General features: G+C 52.5%; 1 protein-coding gene across 4 annotated transcripts in view; it reads right to left on the bottom strand.

The window, feature by feature from the left end:
* The window catches only part of PRKAR1B (protein kinase cAMP-dependent type I regulatory subunit beta), a 112,716-nt gene extending 98,045 nt beyond the window's left edge, over positions 1-14,671 (bottom strand). The window contains exons 1-2 of one of the 4 annotated variants that reach the window (XM_037814073.1): positions 14,520-14,671; positions 6,184-6,311 (exon numbers count right to left, since the gene is read on the bottom strand). Coding sequence is in view for 1 of the 4 variants with exons in the window: in XM_037814071.1 (XP_037669999.1) it covers positions 1,709-1,729 (21 nt within the window). In the remaining 3 variants the exon portion in view is untranslated. Of the gene's footprint in view, positions 1-1,463; positions 1,507-1,708; positions 1,732-1,952; positions 1,977-6,183; positions 6,312-14,519 lie in introns of those variants that run through there. The other 3 variants (XM_037814075.1, XM_037814071.1, XM_037814072.1) reach the window with 3 other exon arrangements.
* Between the last annotated feature and the right edge of the window lie 2,999 nt (positions 14,672-17,670).

Below are 17,670 nucleotides of genomic sequence, written 5' to 3'. Positions count from 1 at the left end.
GCTCAGAGAAATCCGCCGCAGAAAGCACAAACGTGCTAAAAGCATGGCACTGAACAGACTCTGAAGAGGACAGGAGGGCAGGGAACCACAGCTGGGGATGTGAGCCATGGACTAGCCCCTCTTCCCACATCCGTGAGTGACCAGGAAATCATTATATTGATTTGGGGGATTACAAATACACTTTAGCAAGTAGACAAATAGGGAACCCAGGAATAACGAGGATTGATTGTGTATTATAAAGCTTCTTGTTTCGTGTGAAATGGGAGAAAATAGTGTATTTTGCACTTGTCTGAGATCTTCCATTTGGAGGGGCTGGCTGAGATGTTAGATGTGCCTTCCATCTAAACAGAGCCTTCTAGGAAGGGAAGAGGTTCAAACAGTATTTGTGTGTGATTTAGAAAACCCCTTCTGCGTGCAACAATGTGGATGAACCTCAAAGACGTCATGATGAGTGAAATAAGCCAGACACAAAAGGACCAATGTTGTGTGATCTCACTGATTTGAGACAATTAGAATAAGCAAACCATAGAGTCAGGATCTAAAATACAGATCACCAGGGGACAGGGTGAGGACAGGGAATGGGAAGTTAGGCTTAAAATGTTCAGGGTTCCTATCTGGAATGACGGGAATGTTTTGGTCATGGACAGTGGTGATGGTGGCACAACACCACATGCAATTCACAGCACCGAGATACATGCCTGAAGGTGAATAAATGGGGAGTGTTAGATTGCAGCTATGGTAACAGAACAAAACCCTAAGTTAAACCACGGACTACTGTCAATAGCACAATTATAAAAAATGTGCTTTCATCAATTGTAACAAAATGTTCCACACCAGTGTAACGTGCTCCTAATAGGGTGGCCTGTGGGAATCCTGTACTTCATGCATGATGGTTCTGTAAACCCACAACTTCTGTGATAAAGAAAAGAAAGGAAGAAACCCCCTTGCATCTCTGAGAACCAGGAGAACATCTGATGGTGGGTGGACTGGGGCCCCCACTCAGGCCTGGGGGAGGGGTCTCCCGCTGGCCCCTGTTTTTTTAAGGACAAGTGTGTGACACGGAAATGCAGTGCCCAGCTGGAGGGAGCCTGCAGGACACCTCGGGGAGGAAGACGCTGGTGGCCGCCTTACAGGAAAAACACGAAAAAGACAAAACCCCTAGATTCCAGCCGAGGGGCCTTCTAGGAGGATGGAAAATCCAGGATAATGGAGGTGCGGGGACGGCGTCCTCAGGCTGCTCCTCCCCCACGCAGCGGGAAACGGCAGGTCCTGGGGACGCCGCGGCCGGGACCCCCCCAGGGACCGCAACGGGGGCGGCGCGGCGCGACCCCTCCCGCGGGCCCGGGCCCGCCCTGGCCGCCGCGTCCCCCGGGGGGCGGGAAGGCTTTGCCCCTGCGCTGCGCCCCACTCCCCAGGAGGGCCGGGGACGCGGCGCGGAGCCCCCCACTCGGCTGCTGGCCTACCTGGACGCGGCGCCGGAGACCGAGGCGGCTGCGGGCGGGGCCGGGGGCGGGGCCGGGGGCGGGGCGAGCCCCTGGGTCCCCGCGGCCACGCCCCCGCCGCCCCAACCGCCCCCCGCCCCTCGGCCTCCGGCGCCCGCCTCCGCCCGCGCCCCTCTTCTCACCGCCCAAGCCCCCGCCCCGGCGCGCCCCCCAGCTCCCAACCCCGGGACCCGCCCCCCCCAGCCCCCAGCCCCCGCCCCGCCTACCTCAGGTCCGGCCGCCCGCATCTTCCCGGCCGGGGCTCCGGCTCCCCCATCCCCGCCTCCGCCCCTCACCCCCGTGGCTCCCCGCGCCGGCCTCCCAGCTCCCCGCCGCCCGCCGGCCTCTCCCGCACCCCTCGGCCCAGTGCGACCCGGGGCGGGGGGCGCGCGGACGCAGCAGCGCAGCCAGGCCCCGCGCGCCCCTCGCGCGCCCCTCGGCCCTCGGGACCCGGCCCCTACGCGTCCCCACCTGGCGCCCAGTCCGCGCTGTCGCCACCGAGGGCCTCAGCACGTCTACACGGCACCGGCTCTCCCGGGGCTAGAAGGTGCGGCCGGGTGGGCCGAGGACCCTGGGTGAAGGGGCCGCAGAGGGAGATTGCAGGGTCATCCCGAGCTTTCCCCTCCAGCCCGCAGTGGCCTGGGAGGAGCCCCTTGGGGAACCCCTGGCCGGGGGACCCAACCTTCCAACCTGCGGGGACACAGCTGCCCTAATCCTCGGCCACCGTGGGCCTCTTTTGCCCCGTTCTGCCAGCCTCCGGCCGAAACCTCAGGGCAGGTTTGGGGGTGCCCTCCTTCTCCCCAGGTGAGCTTAGGGAGCCAGCCTTGGGGGCTCACCCACCCCTCACCTGCCCTCACCTGGCGAGTGCTCTGCCCTGCAGGCTCCGACCCAGGCAGATGGAGGAGGCCATGGTCGGGGGGGGGGGCACGGCGGGTCCCTCCCTCCTCCTCCTCCTTCTGGCTCCTCCTGGGCGGCTGCGGAAACGATGAGGGGAAAAGGCCAGGCTCGCCTGGTGGGCTGCGGCCACTTGGCTCTGTGGCAGGGGTCCCAGTGCTGGCTTCTCTCGGAACTGACCCCCTGCCCCGCTCCCCGAGGGGGTGGAGAGCCCCTCTCTCGTGAGCCCCCCAGGCACCAGGCACCAAAGCCCTCGTCCTTCTGGGGGTGCCCCTGTCCTGTGCACAGGCCCCTCCCGAGCCCCTCTCCTTGCACCCCCTGGGCAGCTCCAGCAGCCTTGGCCCTTCCGACTCGCTCAAGCTGCCAGGCACGGGGTCAGTGACCCTGGGGAGTGTCCCTGGGCCGTCCCCACACTGGGGCTTCAAACCGCAGAAAGGTGCCCCCCAGCTCCAGAGGCCAAAAGTTGGAAACCGAAGGGTCAGCGGGGCCGGGCCCATTCGAAGGCTCTCAGGAAGGCCCCTTCTGCCTCCTCCAGCTGCGGACGGGGCCAGGCACCCTCTGCACTCCTCCAGCCTCCACGTGGCCTCTCCCGAGCCTTGCGCCCACATTTCCTTCTCAGAACGACGCCCGACATTGGGCTCAGGCCTGGCTCTGGGGACCTCATCTCAACCAGCCCCATCTGAGAGACCCTCTTTCCCAAGAAGGTCACCCCACAAGGACTGGGGTTAGGCCTTGGACGGGTCATTCTGGAGGCTCAGCAGCCAGGCAGAGCTCTTGGGAAAGCATGCCCAGGTTCTCCACAGCCCTTGCTGCCCTCTTCCATGGCATAGCGCGAGGGGAAATTCTTCCAAAATGTCCTGCTGACTCTCGGACCAGTCCCTGAGGGAGAAGCAACACAGGGGGCAGTGACAGAATCACAGCCGCGGGGCCAGAGCCTGGCATCCAGACTTAGTTAGCAGACCAGTAACTTTTCTTTTTGGAGCCAGGTGGGCTTTGGTTTTCTATCGGGGCACCAGGGACCACCCGATTGGCTACAGCCCTGATGTGCACCATCTCTCAGCCCAGACAGCCCCGTAAATGGTCCGTGATGATGGCGAGGGAGGCCTCTGAGCTGCACAGAGGATGGTGGGAGAGCAGCCAAAAGGGCAACGCCATGGGGGGCAGGAGGGGCTTTGAGCGTTCCCTGACATCCCGCTAGGGGTGGATTTATGACATTTATTTCACTATACGGAGGTTCCGATGCTCAAATGTGCTCAGATGGCTAAACCACCTCCCAAATGTCTTCCCAAAATGGACTTTACTTTCTAGAGCAGCTGTAGAGTTACAGAAAAACCGCAGAGAAAGTCCCAAGTTCCAGGTACCCCGCCCCCCACAGGTCCCCTGTCCCCGACACCCCGTGTCGGTGTGGGGTCACAGCTGACGGACGAGTCCCCGGTTCCCGTGAGGGTCCCTCTCTGGTCCTGCCGTCGGTGGGTTCTGACAGCCGCGTCACGTCTCATCTCCACCGTCACAGGGTCTCACGGGATGGTGTCACTGGCCTAAGGGTGCCCCGGGCTCCACCTGCCCGTCCCTGCCGCCTCCCCCGGGCCCCCGGCAGCCGCCGATCTCACCATCCCTGTGGTTTTGCCTTTTCCAGAACGTCTCACGCTGGAGTCGCGCCGCGTGTGCCCTTCCCGGGCTGGCGTCCCGCACGCGGCCATCGGCGTCTAAGGTCCCTCCACGCCGTCCCGGCTCCCCGTCGTGCGTTTCTGTCACTGAAGAACACACCACTGCGTGACAGTTTCTTTATCCACCCACCTCCGGAGGACACCTTGGGGGCTCCCGGTTTTGGCAACAATGCCGGAAGCTGCCGTGGGCGTCCGTGGGCAGGTCTGCGTGTGGCCGCCAGTTTCCGGCTCCTTCTGGTGAGCACCAGGAGCGCCAGGAGCACGACGGCTGGACGGGGCGGGCAGGCCACAGGGGGCTTCGTGAGAACCCGCCGGCTGCCCTCCAAGAGCAGTGCTGCCCCGTCCCCTCCGCAGTGGGAGAGGCCCCGTGGCTCCTCGGCCCCGCCGGCCTTCGGTGCTGTCGGAGCCCTGGGTTCAGCTGCCCCGTAGGGTGCTGTGCTCACCGCGGCTTCGGCTGGCCATTCCCCGAAGACCTGTGATGCTGGGCGTCTTTTCACATGCTCATTTGCCACCTGCATGTCTTCAGATATTCTGCCCACTTTGTAATTGGGTTCTTTGTTTTCTTATTGTTGGGTTTCAAGGGTTCTTTGAATATTTGGGACACGAGTTCTTTAACACACATGTGTTTTGTGAACATCTTCTGTGGCCTGCCTTTCTGTTCTCTAATATTCCACCTTTAAGCCGTTCGCTATGCAGGGCTGGGGCACAAACCTGAGCAGCACACGACTCAGATGAAATCTGCTCTGTGGCTGCTCTTGGGAGGCGCTGAGGGGGTGGCAGGCATGGACAGACACAGCGAAGGGTCAGAACAGTCAGGAAATCAACCCACAGCTCCAAGAACATGGGTGTGATTCGGAGAATATCTACACAATTGGGAAAAAGAAGGATGTGACAAACAGTCTGGAGACAACTCGAAAGCCAACTGGAAAGAAATCAACTTGGGTCCCTATTTCACTCCTTATGCAGAAGCAAATTCCAGATGAATCAAAGATTTAAACATAAAAATTGAAACCATAAAAGCAATAGAAGAAAAGTTGGAAAATACTTTCACAATCTTGGAGTGGAGACAAAAACTCAGTAGACATAAATTTAAAATTTTGATATATTCAAATATTGAAAAATTTATTGAAAAATCTTTTTAAAATACTGAAAATTGATATATTTGACTACATAAAAATGAAAATTTCCTGCATAAAAAACAATTCAAAAGACAAAGCAAGAAATGTATGTATGATACATATCACAAACTGCTAATTTCCTTAGCATGAAAAGATACCCAACTTTGCTCAAAATAAGAAAAATGTAAATAACTACACAGAGCTGTTATTTTTTTCACCTGTCAGATTAGCAAAATCCAACCGTCTGATAATATTACTTTGATGAAGGGGTAGGGGGATAGGAACCTGGGTCGTTTTCGGTGGGAGTGTAAACTGACACCAACCTCGAAGGAGGTCAACTAGGAGAAACCTTATCCAAAATGTAAACATGCAGCTCCTCTGACCTAGAAGTCTATCAACACTGCAGTGATTATCCTGTTCGTGCAATTTGGTGCACACGGATTAGTACCTCTGTGAACTCGCCCATGGGCAACAAAATGTGTGTGACAGCAGAAGATTGGGGAACATTAAATATGCACCAACAGGGTCTGAATAAATACATCATGACACATCCAGGCAGGTGTGCAGCTGTTAAAAAGAGGCTCCAAGATGCATTCTTAGGTCAAAACAAAACAAAACAAAAAAACCCACACCTGGTATGAAACATAACATGCTGCCGTTTGAGATGGGAATGACATTCTGCATGTGTTTACACAGGCAAAGCCTGTATCTGGAAGGATTTGGAAGGAACTGGTGACAGAGGGTGCCTGGGGTCGGGCGCCAGGGTCTGAGGGAGCGGGGTGGGGGGAGGCTGCTTTCCGGTGTCCTCCGGTCTCTCTTGAATTTTATACCATAGACATTTATTACCTATTCAATGTAATTAATTAACTAATTAATTGCTTCATATTAAAAATTTTTAACTTTCCTGGAAAAGATGGAGAATTTAAGATTTGATTTGCTTAAGAAAACTGGATAATTATTAAGTTGTGCTGAAAAAAGAAGGCAAGCCCATTTCCCACCTGGCTTGGCAGTCACAACACTCACCTGGTTGTGAAGACGCAACGCCGAGTGCTGACCTTACCGAAGGGAGGCGAGTTGGGGCTGGGTGAGGACGGACAGCCGGACCTCCGTCTGCCACGGTGGGCGTCCGTGGATGGGAACCAAACTGAAAACTAAATGGAGTGACATACACTTGTTAGTTGGTGATGCGGAGATAAATACCAAAACAATCAGCCAAAATAATTCAAAGTGGCCTGTTCTAGTTTGCTAATGCTGCCGGGATGCAAAACACCAGAGATGGATTGGCTTTTATAAAAGGGGGTTTATTTGGTTACACAGTTACAGTCTTAAGGCCATAAAGTGTCCAAGGTAACACATCAGCAATCAGGTACCTTCACCGGAAGATGGCCAATGGTATCCGGGAAACCTCTGTTAGCTGGAAAGGCCTGTGGCTGGCGTCTGCTCCAGAGTTCTGGATTCAAAATGGCTTTCTCCCAGGACGTTCCTTTCTAGGCTGCAGCTCCTCAAAAATGTCATTCTTAGTTGTTCTTGGGGCGTTTTTCCTCTCTCAGCTCCTGTGCATTCTTCAGAGAGTCCCCCTTGGCTGTAGCAGGCTCGCTCCTTCTGTCTGAGCCTTTGTAGGGCTCCAGTGAACCAGTCAAGGCCCACACTGGAAGGGCGGGGCCACAACTCCATGGAAATTATCCAGTGAAAGATCCTGCCCACAGCTGAGTCATCACATCTCCACGGAAACATCCAATCAAAAGTCTGCAGTGCAATCAACACCAATACGTTTCCTGCCCACACAAGACTGCATCAAAGATAATGGTGTTTTGGGGACATAATACATCCAAACCAGCACATGGCCCTTCTGGGGTAGGAGGAGGGAGGAAGGCGAGCGGCTGGTGTTTTCTAGTTGAGCCGTGTATGCCTGGATGATGCGCTGAACTACGCACCGCTGACACTTTAAAAGATTTGGGCAGAATTCGGGGTGATGATGACCACAGGGACAGGGAGGTCAGTGACAGGAAATGGGGAGGACAGGAACCGCTTGCCACAAGCCCCCTTCTGAGAGGCGACCCGGCCCCACGCACAGGCCACAGTGCCGCCCCGTGCACTTCTCTGAAGAAACGGAACGTGCCCAGGAGGGAAATGATGCTGCTCGCCAGGGGGTCGGTCTAATTTCACTCAGTCCCACTTGAGAAGTAAAAATAATGCTCGCTCCTGGATTCCACTGGCGCCGGGCCAGGTGTCCCTGTGCCAACGAGCAGGTGCCCTCACGGTGGGCGGACACCCACATCTCCCGAGACACCAGTGCCCGTTTTCAACATCAGGCTGGGCTGACAACCGCCAGTTCCGTGACGGCGGAAACCGCATCAGCGACAGCAAGGCAGGGTCCCCTCCCAGCGCCCTCCAACCCCTCCCTGCTGAGACACCCTCACCCACCTGCTGACCCCTTCTCGGAACTTGGGAGCCCCCATTCCACGGACGCTTCCTGCTGGACCCTAAAGGCGTGTCTCCCTGTCTCATTTAAAGCAAACACAGGAGAACCAGCATCCTCCGCCGCCGCCGCTCAGGCCCCGAAGCCCCCATCCCTTGCCCTCCTGCCAGCTGCTCTCTCCTCTGCCGCCCCCCCCACAGCGGACCCACCTGCTCATCGAGGAAGCTCCAGGCCCGCAGGTGCCGGCAGGTAGGAGGCTCGGAAGTCACTCTCCCCAGCCCAAACCCCTCCTCCAAACTGCAGGCCAGACCCCCGGTGCCTGCCCGGGAATACATCGTTTTCCAAAGGTGTCTGCGCCCTTGTGTTCGTCTCCAAAGGTGATGCCGGCGTCCACCATCAAGCCTGCTGTGCTCCCCCCACTGAACCTGGGACTGAGACACAGGCACTGCAGCCCACACTGGGCGCAAAGGGTCCCCCGAATGCATGTCCACCCTGGACCCCGGAATGTGGCCATGTTGGGAAACAGGCTTTGCAGATGGGGTGGACTAGGATGAGGCCATGCTGGAGCCGGGGCCCGAAGTCCAGTGACTGGGTCCTCACACGGGAAGGAGATTTGGGCTCAGAGACCCAGACCCCAAGGGGAAGAGGCTGAGGGGGGCGGAGGCAGAGATGGAGGGGTGCAGCCCTGAGCCAAGGGGCACCAGTGGCCACCAGGAGCCGCCAAGGCAGGGGGCATTGCATGGAGCCCTCAGGGACACAGCCCCCACCGTGCTGACTGCCAACTCGGCCTGGGACATGCCGGCACGCGAAGCCACCTCGTTTCGGTTGATTCCTCAAGTGGCCTGAGACAATGGGACATACCTCAAGGGCAGCAGGTCTAGCCCAGAACCCTGGTGCCTGCCATCATTTCCTCCGTCCATCTGTCCAGACACCGGGGTGTCCCCCGCCCCAGCCCCTGACCCATTTTACCTGCAGAATAGCTCTCCTGTCACCCCGGCTCCTCATGCGCCCCCCAGTGCCCCTCTCCCCTCGTCCCCTGCCTCAGCCCTGACGCCCCCCGCACGCTCCTGACCCCGCAGCAGGGCGGCCCCGCTCCCGGCCTCGGCCGCCGGCACCTGCTCAGACTCACGGCCCCTGCCCAGCTCCTTCCGCCATGGCAGCCGGTGCCCAGAAAGGCCACACAGGCTGCAGCCGAGAGACACCCACCATGCACTAGCGGCTAAAAATCCACTTATTAACATGTTTAGATGACATACTTTGATGTGTGTAGCCAGGACGTTGGACAAGCCAGGAAAACCACCTTTTCCTTGCTTCTCACTGGCTCTGCCTATTCGTGGGTGAATGTGGCCAATTCCAGGACACTTGGCTCAAGCTTAGATAATTAAGTCCTACAGTGTTGTTGGGAACTAAAGCTGGTAATTCTGTTGTAAGCATCCAGTACGAGGAAATAATGACAACTCCAGACTTGGTTTGCAGTCACCACGTCTTCCCTCTGCAGCCAGGCTCGGCTGGGAAGGGGTGTGCTGAGCAGGGCTAGCTCCCCGCCAGCAGAGCGGCCTCGGGCCGGGGTTCCCAGTGGGGAGACAGCACCCAGGCACCCGGGGCGCACCCGGCGGGGTCGACTGAGCCCAAGTGTGACCCGAGGTGAAGGACGAGGCGACCTCCCCTCCTGGAGGCGGGGCAGGGGCGCAGAGGAGGGCACGGTTCTCCCCAAAATGGCCTCCTCCACGATCCCCCCTTAACACCCCTTGTGCCGGTTTCAATGTATTGTGTCCCCCAAACGCCATAATCTTTGACGTAATCTTGTGTGGGCAGACCTATCAGTGTTAATTAGATTGTAATTCTTTAAGTGTTTCCATGGAATGTGCCCCACCCAACTGTGGGTGATGACTCTAAGATAATTTCCATGGAGGTGTGGCCCCACCCATTCAGGGTGGGCCTTGATCAGTGGAGCCATATAGATGGGCTGACAAACAGAAGGAACTCAGTGCAGCTGTGAGGGACATTGTGAAGAGGAGCAATAGCCAAGAGGGACACTTTGAAGAAAGCACAGAAGCTGCAGATGAGAGACAGTTTGAAGATGGCCATTGAAAGCAGACTCTTGCTCCAGAGAAGCTAAGAGAGGACAAAAACCCCAAGTGCAACTAAGAGTGACATTTTTGAGGAACTGCAGCTTAGAGAGGAACATCCTGGGAGACAGCCATTTTGAAACCAGAACTTTGGAGCAGACACCAGCCACGTGCCTTCCCAGCTAACAGAGGTTTTCCGGACACCATTGGCCATCCTTCAGTGAAGGTACCCGATTGCTGATGTGTTACCTTGGACACTTTATGGCCTTAAGACTGTAACTGTGTAACCAAATAAACCCCCTTTTATAAAAGCCAATCCATTGCTGGTGTTTTGCATTCCGGCAGCATTAGCAAACTAGAACAACCCATTACAAATTATCTTTTGCTGTGTAACAAATTACCCCAAATTATTAGCTCACCATGTCTGTGGGCTAAGGAATCAGGAGCAGAGGAAAAGATGCTCGTCTTAGTCATGAGAGAGATGCAAATGAGAACCACAATGAAACGGCTCTGAATCAAAGATTAAACAAGCAAATAAAAAGAAAGGAAGGTAACAAGTGCTGGAGAAGAGGTGGGGAAACTGGAACCCGCAGACGCTGCTCGTGGCCGCCACTGTGGGAAACATATTGGCAGTTTCTCAAGAAGTTAGATATAGAGTTTCCATGATTTGGCAATTCCACTGCTAGGTATAAACCCAACAGGAATCCGACAGGGACTCAGACACTTGCACGCCGATGTTCGCCACAGCACTATTCACAAGAGCCAAACGGTGGAGACAGCCCAAGTGTCCATCAAAACCTGACAGATGAACAAATGGGGTCCATCCACACAGCAGAATGTTACTCAGCCACAAAAACGAATGAAGTTCTGATCCATGTGACACGGATGAATCTTCAAAACATGATGCTGAGTGAAATAAGCCAGTCACAAAAGGCCAAATATTGCAGGAGTCCATTTATAAGAGGTATCCAGAAAAAGCAAATTCACAGAGACAAAGTAAAACAGGTTACCAGGGGCTGGGGGGATGGAGGAGTGGGGATCACAGCTTAAGGGGTTCAGCATTTCTGTTTGGGATGATGAAAACATTCTAGAAAGAGTGGTGATGGTTATACAACATTGTGACTGTACTTAATGCCACTAAATTGTACCCTTAAAAATGGCAAATTTTAAATTATGTATACTTTGTCACGATTTTTAAAAAGACATTTATTAAAATAAAATACAAGAATTTGGGAGCAGCTCCGCTGGGTGGCTCTGACTCGGGTCTCTCTGCAGGTGCAGTCGAACTGCTGTCCAGGATGCATCGTCTGCACCCTCGGCCAGCGCTGGGTGCAGCATCCAAGGTGTCCCTCCCCACAGGGTGGTGGGCAGGAAGCCTCTGTCCCCTGCAACAGGACCCTCCAGCGTGAAAAAGCTGCAAAGCCCCTTGATGCCCTGCCTGGAAGCCCAGATGCAAGGGAGGGAAACAGACTCAGCTCCTAATGGAGAGACTGCGGGGAGCTGTCAGGGGCCTTTCTGCAGGAAACGTGAGCGTCTGCCTTGGGCTGCACCAACTCCCTCCCAAGGCCGCTAAGTGTCTCCCATCAGGGCACCTGGCTCCAAGGCCAGGGTCTGCTGTCCGGATGCAGGCGAAGCTGTGCGGTGCAGCTACTCTTATCTAGAGACCTGTGAACTGAAAAGGTTAACGCACCTGCCCCCACACGCCTTCCGTACGACGGCACATTGGACAACTCCCACTAGAAAGGGGGGGGACGGGAGGCACACAGCGTAACTGGAACACGGCCACCCCCGGGGCACCTGCTGCCGGTTCCTTCCGCTTCAGGGGCAGGCAGCACCAGCTGTCCTGGAGGAGCAGGTGCCTAATCTCTTGACTCCGTCCTCTGAGCCATCCTTCCTCTTTCATGGGAAACGGCCTGAGTCTGCAGCTGGGCACGGCGATGCGAGAGGGTCAGCTGGCTTCTGCCCACAGAAAACGGGGTTCCAGGGAACTCTTTTCGTTTTGTGCTCTCTGTTCCTTCATGTCCAAACTGGCAGTGCTTGTGTTAATTACAATTCTCTTAAAAATGTCGTGGGTTTTGTATGAATCTTATCAAGTGGCATTAGGCTGAGAACCACATCCACAATTCTTTCCAAGAGAGACCTCTCTGTTTAGCCATATCAGGAAACCGTGAGCTAACACCCAAAGGTCTCCAGAATCCCTTCTGTGTAGCTGGGGGCATCCCCAAAGGGCTCTGACAGCCACAACCTTGATTTGATCTTGACCCACCACCACGATTTACTGTAGGTCCCTGGTCTGATCTTCACCCTCATGCCATATCTTACTTTGAGAATCTTTTGCCAGCTGGAGGAAGTGTCCCAGGCTTTCTACATTTCCTCCAAATTCTGCTTAAATGCAACAATTTCTTCTGAAGCTCACCTCCCTTTCTTCCAATACCTGAACATATGGTACTAAAGAAGAGGCCAACTGGCACTTCAACTTTCTGCCAGGAACTTTCCTTAGCCTGATCCCCAGCTTTGTTATCTGCATTTTCTACCTTCTACCTGCCTGCAGGTAACACTGTCGTAAAAGTTCTGCGACCACAAAACACGGTTACTCTTTCTCCAGCATCCTCCAACCTCCCGGCCTCCTCCCTGCCCTCCCAGCTTCAGCCCACCACCTGTACCCCAAGACGAAGGAGCTGACTTTAGGTTTCAGTTCTGCTGAGTAGCAAAGAGCCCCAAATCTTAGGGGCTTGAAGCAACAACAAGGTGTCATTTCTTGTGGTTCTTAGGGTGGGCTGGGCTCAGGTGGGCTCTGTCCTCACTGTGGTGTTTGCTGCAGTCAGCCGGGAGGCCAGAGGTCAGCTGAGACGGACCGTCCGAGACGGCTCCACCTCCCTGTCTGCTGCTGGCCGAGGCTGGCCAGGTCCTCTCCCTGGCAAGGTAAGGGGTGGCACGAGGCTCCGGAGAGCGAAGGTGGAAGCTGCCAGGCCTTGAACAGGGGAACCTGGAAGGGGCATCCTTCAGCCACAGTCCTCTGGGCTAAGCAAGTCACGAGGCTCGGACTCAAGATTAGAGGAAATGGACGGCATGTGCATGTTCAGGAGCGGAAGAATGTTGGTTTCCTATCTTTGGAAAATATCTCCACATTTCAGTATGATATTTGCTGTGGGATTTTTGTAGAGACGTCTCACAGAAACTCCCTTCTATTCCTAAACTTTGCAAAAAGTTTTAATCATAAATGGGTGTCAAATTCTGTCCAATGCTTTTTCTGCGCCCACTGAGATGATCACATCTTTGTTCTCCATTTTTTTAATGGGTAAATTAAACTGATGATTTTTGAATATTAAGTCAACTTGCATTCTTGGAGTAAGTCCAATTCGGTTCTGATGGGGTATTCTTTTTTAAAAAATCTGTTATCTCTATATTTAGTTTAATTAAAGTTTTGTTAAGAACTTTTGCTTCTGTGTTCAATGAAAGGTCAATTTTCCTTTTCATGCAATGTCCCTGCCACCATCATGGTTATGATGCTGGGCTTATAAATTGTTCCCTTTTTCTATCCTCAGGAACAGGTTATTTGAGAGTAAAGTTATTTCCTTCATTAGGTATTCTGAAGTATTCACCAGTAAAGCTCTCGGAGCCTACGATCTTCCTTTGGAAAGCATTCAAGTTATAAGTTCAATTTCTTTGATAAATATCACTCCTCCAACTTAGTTTCTTCTTGCATAAGTTTTTGTAAATTGTCTCCCTAGAATTTGTCTATTTCATATATATTTTGGGGAAATAAAGTGGTTTATAATATTCTGTAACTTTTTAGTATGCTTAAAACCTGCAGTGATTTGACTTCTTTATCAGTGTTGACAGGGCTTTATCGATTTTATTAGCCTTTTAAAAGAACAAACTCTTGGTTCTCCTAATGCTTTCTGTAGTGTGTTTCTCTATCTCATTTTCTGCTCTTGCCCTTATCGTTTCATTTCTTTTGCTGTGCTTGCATTTAATTGGTTGTACATTTTGCTGTTGGTAAAAGCCAAAGTTTTCTATTCTAGACACGTCACTGGAACAAAAAGTGAAGGTATTTGTGGAGCTAAAAAAAAAACAACGGCAGCGAAGCGTTTCCTGCTCTTTCGAAGGCTAGCTGTTCTTTTCCTCCAGTCTTTGATAAATTCCCCTTTGTCTTCAATATTCTTAAATTGCACCATCTTCCAGATGTGAGCTTTCCTCATCTCCTCTCTTTGGCACTCTGTGGTCTTTCAACATGAAGCTCTTACATTTTTCTTTAACTCTGGAAAATTTGTTTCCACTGTCCCTTCCAATACCTACTCCTCCCCATTTTCATGTCCTTTTTCTGGGATACCAATTACCCAGATATTAGCACTTCTTTTTTTTTTTTAAGATTATTTTTTTATTGAGATTGTTCAGATACCATACAATTATCCAAAGATCCAAAGTGTACAATCAATTGCCCCCTGTACCATCACACAGCTGTGCATCCATCACCACTATTAATTTTTGTTCAATTTTTAGAACAGTTTCATTACTCCAGAAAAGAAATAAAGACAAAGAAGAAAAAAAAAAAAAGAAACAAAGGAAACTCAAATCCTCCATATCCCTATCCACCCCCCTCCATTGTTGACTCGTAGTATTGCTATAGTACATTTGTTAACTATTTATGAAAGAACGTTGAAATACTAACTGTCATATATAGTTTGCAATAGGTATATATTTTTTCCCTGTATGCCCCTCTATTATTAACTTCCAGTTGTAGTGTCATACATTTGTTCTGGTTCATGAAAGAGATTTCTAATATTTGTACAGTTAATCTCAGACATTGCCCACCACAAGGTTCGGATATTAGCACCCTTATGTCCCCCACCCCCACGCCGATCACTTACAGTTCCTTCCGTGCAGCTCCCAGCCCCTGCCTCAGATGACGGAGGTAAAGACGGCCAGCTCTTCCATGGCCACGAACATTTATCTGAGCACTTCGGTCCCCCGTCCGCTGCCTGTGCTTCTGTAATCCAGGTGATCTACTCTGTCATCTAATCTGTGTGGAGAAAGGGGGCAGGAGGCTAGACCCCAGTGTGCCTGCCCCAAAGAGCTTGAGGGATGGGGAGGGCCAGTGGGGAGCCCAGGGACAGCCAGGCTACCCTACAACGCCCCGGGTCAGGTCAGGGCTGTGCCTCAAGATGTCACTCCTCAGCCCTGGGGCTCTGCAGGTGGAGCAGGCGGTGACCACTCGGGACCCATCAACCCGACCCGTTTCCCCAGCTCCTCACACACAGGGGGCCTCCTGGGTGTCCTGGTTTTACTGCTGTACCATACCCAGTGTGGGTCCCAGGCCAATGGGTGAGGAACCACCCCCACCCCCCAGAGACCACCTTCCCCAGGCTACGGCCACCCCCGCCACCCACCAGTCCAACTGCCGCTCTGCTCCCCTCAGTTTGCAACTTCCCCTCTCCAGCTCCTCCACCATCCACTTGGGGAGGGAGTCAGTGGCCTGGTTTTGGCACCTCCGTAAGAACTGATGCCAGATCTGCACATCCAAACACTCCCTCTTGACCTGACCCAGTGGAATCCGGATACATTCAAGGCATTTGTGTCTAGAAACCAATGACAAAATGTGTCGACGGACCCCACACTCACTCGTCTCTCCTCCTCCCTTCACAAGCAGACGTGTGGAAAGAGACGTGTCCACCCTGCACCTCTTCTACGCTCCACCTGAGCCTCTGCGCAAGTGGCCGCTGCATCTCTGAATCCCACGGCTACTGTTCCTCGTCCAGTTGGCGTCTCCCCTGCCCTCTCGGTGCTGCTGGATGTCGCGGATCACCCTTCCCTCCTGGTCTTCGCGACCCCACGCGGCCCGGGCCCTGCCTGCCTCGCTCTCTTCTGCAGACTCCACCAAGTCGGAAGTGCTGACCCCGACGGGACCGCGGCCCAGCCCGGCCTCCTCACTCCCCCAAGCACCGCTCTGCGCTTCAGGCCCCAGTGCCAACGGCCTCCCAGCACCTCCTGTAACGGCTCAAAGTCCACGGCTCCAATATTAAACCCCAAACCTACGACTGCTGCCCCGGCCCAGGTCCCCTCCAGTACACCCTGCAAAGCAACAGGTGCAACCTCCTGGGCCCTTCTCTCTTCGTCACCCCCAAATACCAAGTCTGACAAGTTCTCACCATTGCATATCACCCAATTCCATCAACCTCTCCACCCTCCACCACACCATCCTAATGTAAAAGAAAAAAGCATTATGAAACCATTAGAGTCGCAGGGGAGGGCCCCTGTACCTTTCACCCAGCCGCCCCCTGGGTCAGCATCTTGCATAATTTTAGTGCAATATCAAACACAGGAATCCCAATGGTACAATCCACAGGGCTCACTTGGATTTACTGGTTATATGTGCACCCATGTGAGTGTGTGTGTCGCTGTGCACAGGTTTATCCCACGTGCGGTTTGATGCAAGGACCCCCACATGCACCTTCCTGGCCACACTCACCTCCCCCCCACCCCCCTCATCTGCTCCCCACTGCCCTAATTACGTTATTTCGTGGATGTTACACAAATGGCAGGGGATGGTGGCTATGCCTGAGACTGGCTATCTTCACTCAGCATAGTGTCCTCGAGGTCCAGCCGAGCTGCTCTGCGGTGGAGCAGTGCTGCTTGGTCCCGATGGCCACTCCTCCGATGAGAGACATTTTTTTTCCAGTTTGGAGCTATTGTGAAGAAAGCTGTGATGAACACTGGTGGACTAGTTTCTGCGTGAAATACGTTTTCATTTCTCTGGGATGACTGCCCCAGAGTGCAGGTGCTGGGTACATCCACTTCCAGTTTGAAAAGGAACTGCCAAATGCTCTTCCGGAGCGACTGTGCTATCTTACCTTCCCACCAGCAGTATATGAGTAATCCAGTTTCTCAGCATCCTTGCCAGCATTTGGTATTCAAGGTTTTATCTGAGTCATTCCAAAAGGTATGTAGCAATCTCTCATGGTGATTTTGATTCACATTTCCCTAACAGCTAATGATATTAAATCTTTTTTCAAGCACTTAATTGCCATCTGCATATCTTCCTTTGTGAAATGTCTGCTCATGTAATTTGCCCACTTTTAAACTAGATTGTTTGTGTGTTTATGTTTTAATGTTGAGTTTTGAGAGTTCTTTATATATTCTAGATACAAGTTCTTTGTTGAACATGTGATTTGTAAATATTTTCTTCCAGTCTTTGATTTTTCTTTCATCTTCTTAACAGGATATTTTGCAGAGTGTTTCTAATTTTGATGCAGTTCAAGTCGTCCACCTTTCACTCTCTGGATCACTCTTTTGGTGTCAGGTCAAAGAACTCTTTCTCTAGTCTTGGTTTAGTGAAGACTTTTTCCTATTTATTTCCTAAAAGTTTTATAGTTTTATGTTTTATATTTAAGTCCATGATTCACTGAGTCAATTTTTGTATAAGACGTGAGTTTTAGACCAAGCTTAATTTTTCACGCCTATGGATGTCCAATTGCCCAGCACACTTTGTTGGAAAAGCTATCCCTCCTCCACTGAACTACTCTTGCACCTTTTATCAAACATTAACTGAACATATTTATGTGGGGGTTTATTTCTGGAATCTCTATCCTGTTCCATTACGAGTCTAGCCTTCCATTGGTATCACACCACCTTGATTACAAAAGCAGGATTTTAAAGCAACATCAGTAAGAGTGATTCCTCCCACTTTATTCTCTTTTACAAAATTGTTTGGTTCTTCTAGGGCCTTTCTCCTTCCACGTAAATTTAGAAGAAGCTTGTCTATGAACTTGCTAAAACTTTGAAAGGAATTACATTAAACCCATAAAACAATTTAGGGAGAACTGACAACTTTACTAGGTTGGAATCTCTGATCCATGAAAATGGTATGTCTATTTACGTAGGTTTGGTTTTTCCTCATTGGCATTCTGTAATATTTAACCTACAGATCCTGCATGTGTTTTGTTAAGTTTATACCTAAGTGTTTAACAAGTATTTTACTAGCAATGAACATGTGGAAATTGAAATTAAAATCATAATACCACT

This window comes from Choloepus didactylus, chromosome 21, assembly GCF_015220235.1.
Source record: "Choloepus didactylus isolate mChoDid1 chromosome 21, mChoDid1.pri, whole genome shotgun sequence".
NCBI lineage: Eukaryota > Metazoa > Chordata > Mammalia > Pilosa > Megalonychidae > Choloepus > Choloepus didactylus.
The sequence above is the reverse complement of the archived record's forward strand: the minus strand, read 5'-3'. Positions and strand labels throughout refer to the sequence as shown.